At 45.4% G+C, this 8990-nt stretch overlaps 3 protein-coding genes across 8 annotated transcripts in view; 2 read left to right on the top strand and 1 right to left on the bottom strand.

Moving 5' to 3' along the window:
• Positions 1-3375: 3375 nt before the first annotated feature.
• On the top strand, positions 3376-4263 carry LOC1271749 (HIG1 domain family member 2A, mitochondrial). Its single transcript, XM_310602.5, has 2 exons — positions 3376-3532; positions 3630-4263. The coding sequence occupies exon 2, from the start codon at positions 3711-3713 to the stop codon at positions 4041-4043; it is 333 nt and encodes a 110-aa protein (XP_310602.3). The 5' UTR covers positions 3376-3532; positions 3630-3710; the 3' UTR covers positions 4044-4263.
• On the bottom strand, positions 4053-6670 carry LOC133392169 (uncharacterized). The gene is made up of 2 exons (XM_061651257.1): positions 4733-6670; positions 4053-4650 (listed from the first exon to the last, which is right to left on the bottom strand). The coding sequence occupies exons 1-2, from the start codon at positions 5004-5006 to the stop codon at positions 4259-4261; spliced, it is 666 nt and encodes a 221-aa protein (XP_061507241.1). The 5' UTR covers positions 5007-6670; the 3' UTR covers positions 4053-4258.
• Positions 6671-8028: 1358 nt separating this feature from the next.
• LOC1271751 (ephrin type-B receptor 4b) overlaps positions 8029-8990 on the top strand; it is a 44306-nt gene continuing 43344 nt past the window's right edge. For 5 of the 6 annotated variants that reach the window (XM_061645187.1, XM_061645064.1, XM_061645015.1 and 2 more), the window contains exon 1: positions 8029-8324. The gene's annotated coding sequence lies outside the window, so the exon portion shown is untranslated. The remainder of the gene's footprint in view (positions 8325-8990) is intronic. The other variant, XM_061644971.1, reaches the window with a different exon arrangement.

Raw genomic sequence — 8990 nt, 5'->3', positions numbered from 1 at the left:
TACACGACTGGAATATCAAATATCTATAGAGAGAAAAAACGAAAGCTCCATAGCTTCATTGGTTTGCTTAATAGATGGTGTACTATAACTCATCATTATATTGCTGTCCTTTTCTTGCAATGTGTTTCGACAAGCTTCTTCGAATCATGGCCTACATACCCTTCAAACATTTTGAGCATAAATCTGTATGAATGGTCATTTGGTCAGATACGTGGGTATCAACACCAACGACCATTACTCAAATCTCCCTTTTTTCAGTGCTGGTGGTTTACATTGGAGTTTAGTCCCAAGTGCCACAAATCCACTAAACGACCACTAAACGGCTTCTAAACGACTCAAGTTCTCTACCTAAACGGAATATAGAAAGACTTCGTTTAACAGACGGCAAACGACTCATGCATTCTAAAAATAGCGAAAAAGCTGGTGGCGCTCTCTGTTGGTGGGATACCCCAACCAGTTGAGCTTCATCGCTTGGAGGAGAGCTTTCTCATTTCCTCTGTACTGTTGTATGGTTTCGCATTGAAGTTATGCATCGCTAGAACTAGAACGGCGATACGATTGTTTAAATACTAAACTCCAACGGAAACCACCAGCACTGAAGCAAGTGAGATTTGATAATGGTCGTTGGTGTTGATACCCACGTATCTGACCTCACGACCATTCATAAAGATTTTTGCTCTGAAAGTTAGAACCCAAATAGCCAGAATTGCTTAAGCAGCTCATTTTGGTACGCTAAAGATCGCTGCTCTAATTCGCCTTTTGCAGTAGATAAACAGCATCAAAGTTCTATGTGGGTCTTTCAAACAGCGCCTAAGCAGCTTCCTTATGCCACGATGCTAGGGATTATTTTTCTTTGTGTTTTATTTTCAAGCAAGCGTCATCGATGAAATAAACAACAAGATTTGTTTCGTTTAAACACATATGTATTTTTTTTTTATCTTTTGTATTGATGAATTACAAAAATTTTACACAATTTACTGATAATTCACAATCACTTCCCTCAATATTCATTCTTCAATTAACGAATCTAACTTGTGCAGCAGCAATGAGATTATTGCCGTCGTCCGTCTTTGACACTTTGACAAGAGCCACCTTGAACCGATGTCATGCATTAAAAAGCTATAAAGTTCCACCAAGTTCAGTACCGTTTCTTAACAAGCCTTCAAGTTCCATCGTGAACCCTACACATAGTGCTAATCAGCCGCAAAGTTCCAAAGAGTACCATGTGCCTGTTAAAAAGCTCCATAGTTCCGCAAAGTACCGTCTATCTCTTAATCAGCCACAAAGTACGACATCGGAACGATTTTTCGTTAAACAGCCCTAAATCAGCTATAAAGTACGAGCTGGCTATTTGGGAAGGCTATATCCCAAATAGCCAGAATTGCTTAAGCAGCTCATTTTGGCACGCTAAAGATCGCTGCTCTAATTCGCCTTTTGCAGTAGATAAACAGCATCAAAGTTCTATGTGGGTCTTTCAAACACCGCCTAAGCAGCTTCCTTATGCCACGATGCCAGGGATTATTTTTCTTTGTGTTTTATTTTCAAGCAAGCGTCATCGATGAAATAAACAACAAAATTTGTTTGGTTTAAACACATATGTATATTTTTAAATCTTTTGTATTGATGAATTACACAAATTTTTACACAATTTACTGATAATTCACAATCGCTTCACTCAATATTCATTCTTCAAGTAACGAATCTAACTTGTGCAGCAGCAATGAGATTATTGCCGGCGTCCGTCTTTGACACTTTGACAAGAGCCACCTTGAACCGATGTCATGCATTAAAAAGCTACAAAGTTCCACCAAGTTCAGTACCCTTTCTTAACAAGCCTTCAAGTTCCATCATGAACCCTACGCATAGTGCTAATCAGCCGCAAAGTTCCAAAGAGTACCATGTGCCTGTTAAAAAGCTCCATAGTTCCGCAAAGTACCGTCTATCTCTTAATCAGCCACAAAGTACGACATCGGAACGATTTTTCGTTAAACAGCCCTAAATCAGCTATAAAGTACGAGCTGGCTATTTGGGATAGGTCATGATAAGATGAAACTTGTCGAAACACATTGCAAGAAAAGGATAGCAATATAATGATGAGATGTAATACGCCATCTATTGATCAAACCAATGAAGCTGTGGAGCTTTCATTTTTTTTCTATGGATATTCAATTTTCCAGTCGTTTAAGCTTAATCTGTGGCGCTTGGGAACAGTACAGAGGAAATGAGAAAGCTCTCCTCCAAGCGAGGAAGCTCCACTAATGGGTGTCCCACCAACAGATGGCGCCACTAGCTTTTTTTTAAATATTTTTTCCGTATTCCGTTTAGGTAGAGAGCTTGAGTCGTTTAGAACCCGTTTAGTGGTCGTTTAGTGGATTTGTGGCACTTGGGAAGGACTGACGATCCGGCTGCGTGGCAGTGAATTAATGTCTCGAATGCCTATACAGTCATTATCCGATATACGCTATCGTACGGGACCGAGCACAATAGCGTATCTCGAGTTTTCACGTATAGCGGATTCCTATGGAAAAATAGTTTACATTACCGGTTCGAGGGTTGAAAAATATCGCCACAGAGTTATGCATTAATTTTTCTTTTGTAAAATATGTATCTTTTGCACAAATTTAATGCAAAATGGTTTAGGAACAATAAGGAAATCCAAGAAGAGCATAACATATTTCAAAGAATTAAAATAATTGCAAAAAACACATAGATCTGTCAAATTTAGAGAAATCGCGTACTGCGGGTAATTGCTGTATAGGCCGTCCTCTCTGCATAGGCTGCTACGCCAAACAGGAAAAGAGAAGAAGAATTATTTTTCACAAACTCACACTAAGGGCGGTGGCAACGCTTCTTCGCATGCGATTTTATCGGACGGCCTGTCAAATTTTTATATGGGATTTGACAGATAACATCGGACGACGAAATCGCACGTCCGACGTTATCCGTCAAATCCCATATAAATCTCGTCCGATAAAATCGCATCCGATGAGTGTTGCCACCGCCCTAAAATAAAACAATCTCGCTCACAAATTGCTCGAATTTGCTTAGCGGATCGCTACACTGCCGGCACGAGTTGTTCTACAGTCTGTTCCCGATTTACGTGGTTCTCGACTGACGCGGTTTTCTAAATTTGACTTTATTAATGATTAAGTGTATAAAAGTACCAAACTGAATACAAATTCCAAGTATCCAATTGTATTTTGGTCGAAAACAGCGAAATTCGACTTGCGCGGATATTCGAGTTACACGGATTCCTCGGGAACGCACAAACCACGTAACGCGTGCACAGACTGTACACACAGCCAACCGGATAATCGAGACGGTGCTGCATCTGTGACGTCACGGTATGCGCTACAAAACCGGCGAGTTCGTATGACAGATACAGTGATGCACACAGCAGGCAAAAAATTCCAACCCCACTTGACGGCGGCCGCCTACAGGCAAAACAATCCGCTGTCAAAACCACACAACACACACATACACACACGCTCACAGGTGATTTCGTGTTGATGCGAAATTAGTGCAACTTTATGTAAGCTCGTCGTTCCAGTGCGGCGTTTTTTTCATTTACAATTTTGTACCCACTGTCGTTGACCCTACCATCCCCGTTCCCTGCTCTCTCGCCGCAGTCAGCCGGAACCGAAACGCAGCGCAGATCAAAACCACTCGCAACGCCCATCAACAACGCAAGAGCAGCAGCACATCGAACGATGGCACCAGCAGCAACGGCCGCCCCGGTCGTCGATCTGTCGACGGAGGAGCTGGACTGGATACAGATGCGGAAGGACTTTTCCGGCGTGCACGCGGAAACGACCAAGGAGAAGATGGCGCGCAAGATCAACGAGAACCCGCTGGTGCCGATCGGGTGCGCCGCCACGCTGACCGCGCTCGGCTTCGGGCTGTGGAACTTCCGCCAGGGCCGGTCCCAGATGTCGCAGTACATGATGCGGGCGCGCATCCTGGCCCAGGGCTTCACCGTGATTGCGCTCATCATTGGCGTGGGCATGACGTACGGCAGCAAGGAGCCGGCGGCAAAGAAGTAGACTCCCGGATTTGTTTTTTTTTGTACCAAAATTTGTTCGCTTGTAATTTTAATCTGATTGGAATAGAGATGCGGGTGGGAGCTGGGGAAGGGTGGTGATGGGGCGAGCGGTGACCTAATGCATTTGCACCACCTCGTCGGTGACCGTTCGGCCCCATCCCCACCCCCTTTCTCTCTCTCGCTGATGCAACCCGCAGTCGGCGGGGCCAGGGCTAGCTAAATTGAGCCGAGTCTGTCTTCCGTCACTTCGTCGTAGGTGTCGATGTGCGGTGGGTCCGGCGGCCCGAACCCGTCGCCGTCGGCCGGCTTGAGCCACACCAGCCCGTCCGCACCGAGCCGCATACATTCGAAATGCAGTATCAGCAGCGGGTTGGCCCACACGCGCGCCTCCACGTCCAGGCAGAGGTGCAGGTTCTGGCGGGGCGTGTAGACGTCGAACAGGCGCAGACAGAGGTTCGCGTTCAGCGGCACGTACGAGATCGGCACCGGCAGACATAGCGGGGGCGGATTCTTGGCCGACAGGGAGCTGCGGTAGATCGGTTCAGCGTCCATCAGCACCTCCAGATCGATCGCGAACTCATACGGCACGTACGTGAAGGCGGAACAGACTGGGCGGGAGAGGGAAAAAGAGACTGAATAATGCCACCAAAAAAAAAAAAAAAAAGAAATGCCTTGGCTCAGCATACTTACACAGCCGATCGAACTCGAGCCGCTCCATGCGCAGCCCGGCGCAGCACGTGCACGTGAGGTCGGCGCACTCGCACCGATTGTCCCGGATCGCGAACTTGGGCCGGTTCGGGCCGAACGGGCGCAGCGAAACGGTCGGATATTTGAACGTGCGGTTGGTGCGCACGCTGTAAAACTCGACGTCGATGCGGCGGCTCTCGTTGGCTGGCAGGGCCGCGTGCGACCCGACCCCTAGCGCACCGACCAGCAGGATGGCGATCCACCCGCACCGGCTCATTCTTCCAACACTGCGAATGGATTCGAACACCCAAACACCGCCGAACCTGTTCGCTGTTGCAGCAAGACGACGGTACGCAGTGCGGCCTGGTTCAGGAAGAAAATAGCTAAAAGACACGAGACGCTCGGTTTTGTCCGCCCAACTGTCGTGCAGGGTGTTCTGTTGTTGCTGTTGTCGTTCTCTCTCGTTTGGTTTTTGGTTTCGATAATGGTATGCATGGAGAATCGGGTGAATAATTGAATTTCATATTAGGCTGAGCCCGCATGCACAAGCACCGCGGCATCGTTCGGGGAAAGATAAACCGGTAATTTCGTTGTGGGTGCCTTTTTTTCTCTCTCTTCTTTACAGATCCCACGATACTGCTGTTTATGACGTATGGGCGATGTTTTTGCTACTCCCCCTTCCAAAATAAAAAAAGCCATCTAACGAAACCTCATTAACGGGTTGTGAACACGAACCTCGGAAAATAAAACTAAAATCGATTAAATATTTTAGGTCACATGGCGGATGCATCAGGTTGGAGTTTGAACTGAAACCTGAACTTGTGTTAATTAAGACGCAAGAATCAACTTGATCTCTCTTCGAATGAAAGCATCCAATGGGATAGAATCATCTGGAATTATTTCTGTGTACCGATGGGTCTTCTTATGTTGACTTTAATTGTTTGATTTTGCAACGATACTACTTAATTTGGAACGGTTACAGGGCTACGCAACGAAATTTCAAAGATCCCCTTTAATCTGAGGTGTACGCCAAAATGCCTAACGGCTCCCAAGCCAAATTCATTAGTTGGTCTATTACTGAAACTGAGTTCATACCGGTCCTGGTACTGATGCTAAAACCTTACCGTACCTGAAAGCGATCACGAACCCATACCGGTTCTGGAATTGAAACTGAACTCATCCCGGCTCTGGAACTGATCCTGAACCACCTTATCGGTCCCGGGATCAAGCACTAACCCATAGCGGTCCTGAAACAGTTCCCGATTTTATCCCCTCTTGAAAATGTGCCTGGAGCCCTTCCGATTACTGAATGAAATTCATTCCTGCCCTGGAACCGATACCGTTCCTATTCCGACCCATTAACAGATTCCCGTAGGTCGACGAACCACACGCGATGTGCAGCGTAGGAACTGACGTAGAAATCAAGCGTGCGATTTCTATGTAGCAAATAGCGTAGGACTTATAGCTCAATTTTTAAAGAAAAATGGTTGGCTAGATATTCGTTTGGCTGGACAACTTATTAGGTTGGTCCGTTGGTACATTGGCCCATCATGAGTTCAAACCCCGTATGTACCGTGCTCCTCCACCATAAGTGCTATCCGGCCATGGGTAATCTTTCCTTGTGTTTACATTAGCTCCTTCGATCCTTTTAAACCCATCGAACCGAGCGAACTCCATACGCGCAAGTGATGGAAAACTCATCCATCGAACCCAGCGAACCGTAAGGGAACGGTCAGAACCTCGCGCATGCGATTGCCGAGTTTTCTCAATTTTTTAGCTTTTCAAGGTATTTTAATGATATTTTGTTATTTCTTTACAAAGATAATCATTATTTGATATTATTTGAGACATTTGACATCTGAAATAAAATCACATGAGGCAATATCAAATGATTTTGATTTTGCCGCATTGCCGCATGCGGCAGATTCGCAGGTGCTGTCATTGACGTCAAATCCCATACAAAAGCTCCCATACAAAATCGCATGCGGCGAGGTTCTGACCGTTCCCTTAGATTCGTTGTTTGAAGCAGCAATATTAAATGAAGTGATTTTTAGTTAACTGTAAATTATTTAAAATTCTGTGAACGTTGTGAACATTTACAGTTTACAAATAAACATACAACATAAAGAAATAAAAAAAATGTGTTCTTTATTTCATTCATGACGCTTTGCTTTGTAAATAAAACATAAAGAAAATAATCCCCTTCAATGAAACATCGGGAAGCTGCTTAGGCGCTATTTAGAAGGACCACCTGGAACATTGATGCTGTTTATCTACTGCAAAAGGCGAATTCAAGCAGCGATCTTTAGCATGCCAGCATGCACCCACTCACTAGCATGTTTAAGCAATTCTGGCTATTCTGGCTGAAGGCCTTATTAGACGGAGGATAATACAGCAATTATCCGCAGTACGCGATACTCGATATACGCGAATTCGCAGTACGCGATTCCTCTAAATTTGACAGCTCCATGTGTTTTTTGCAAATATTTTAATACTTTGAAATATTTTATGCTCTTTTTGAATTTCCTTAATGTTCTTAATGCATTTTGAATTGAATTTGTGCGTAAGATACCTGTTTTACAGCAAAAAAAACTTTAATGCAAAACTCTGTGGCGATATAATTCAACCCTCGAATCGGTAGTGTGAACTATTTTTCCATAAGAATCCGCTATACACGATCATTCGAGGTACGATATTGCGCTCGGTCCCATACGATAGCGTATTTCGGACAATGGACAATGAATACTGTCATTTCCCGATTGGCACTTATCTGTCAAACTTAGACTGGCACAAAAATACCTCTAGAACGTGTAATAAGCTGATATAATTGTTCTGTCACGTTTTACATTTTTTATTTAAATTATTGATTTTTTGGCTTCATCCGAAAGAATCATTCGTGGTTTCCCATTTTTGTTGTTTTTATTCATGATTATCAAGAAATTCTATACGCTCTACCGTCATTGACAGTAAAAATCTACTCTCGAGCAAATCGGAATTGAGCATGCCGAATTCCGATTTTCCTGCCCTGTTTGAAGGATACATTCCAAAATCGAATGACAGTATTTTCCTTTGTCTAATAAGGCCTTTATCTATACAAATCGATTAACTGGCAACCGTCCGGTCCCGAGCTGCCCGGATAAACGACGTCCTACCGTATATATTTTGTTCATTTCAAGTTCGCGAACCGTGTCCAAGTTCGCCCGGTGTAAACACGGCTTCTGCGGCGGCTGACAGCGATGCGATCCGATCCGATCCCCATGGAACCGGCCCGTTCCGACAAGGCGACCGGATCGCATCGTACGCCATCCCGGCCAATGGGCAGAAGCAAGAAAAAGAAGAGAGCGAGCGAGCGAGAGAGAGAGAGAGATAGCAGAACAAAACCGTCGCTCCGAAATCGTTCCAGGAATCTCAAGATGGCGATCTGCCGTGACGGGTAACAGAAGCGGTGCCGTGTGCGTTGTCGTCGTGTGCTTAGCTCCGCAGCCACTTGCCCAAGGAAACAGCAAAACGGTTCTTTTTCCCACCCGGCCGCCCCAGTGCATCCAGCGGTCACGAAGCGAAGTGTGTTCACCAGCAAAAGCGTTTTCCGTGCGTCGTGAGTGTGCCCTCTTTTTTTTTTGTATTTCCATTTTTTTGTGCTGACTGGTGCGGGGTGAGAAGAAGCTGCACGTGCAATTTAACGCTTCGCTGTACGAACGAACGTGCCCAGTAGGAAAGGGGTGGGGGAGGGGGTGGATGAAAGGAGGGAGAGGGGGTGGGGTGATATTTGAGCACTTTGGTGTCGTTTCGTGAGCCTTTTTTCCCTCTCCAAGGGCTGGTCGGTAGTGTAAAGTGCAACGGAATCGTGAACAGTACAGTGGATATTGTGTGCGTCTGCTATGTGTGCGTCTGCTATGTGTGTGTGTGTGGGAGAGAGAGTGTTTGTACGTGCGTCGTGTCCCTAAAGCTTGCGTCGGGGTTTAATCCCTGGCCCGTTTTGCTTCTCTTTTCGTAGCTTTTTTTTTAAATTCATTTTCTTGCCTTTGAAAAAGAAAATTCCTATAAGAAAACAACAACTGCAAGCCTCAGAATCAGTCTATCGTCCCTTCCCTCCCCCCGCACAACACCACCCACCCAATTGGTGCTGGATTGCTGCCGCTCCTCCGCTAGTGATTTTGGGCTTTTTGTTGGTGTGTATTTTGGGGATTCGCACACATACACACACACACACACATCCATCCACACACCTTTTTGCGCAAACGTTGCGGTGTGTGAGGTTTCT

Source organism: Anopheles gambiae, chromosome X (assembly GCF_943734735.2).
Source record: "Anopheles gambiae chromosome X, idAnoGambNW_F1_1, whole genome shotgun sequence".
Classification (NCBI taxonomy): domain Eukaryota; kingdom Metazoa; phylum Arthropoda; class Insecta; order Diptera; family Culicidae; genus Anopheles; species Anopheles gambiae.
The sequence above is the reverse complement of the archived record's forward strand: the minus strand, read 5'-3'. Positions and strand labels throughout refer to the sequence as shown.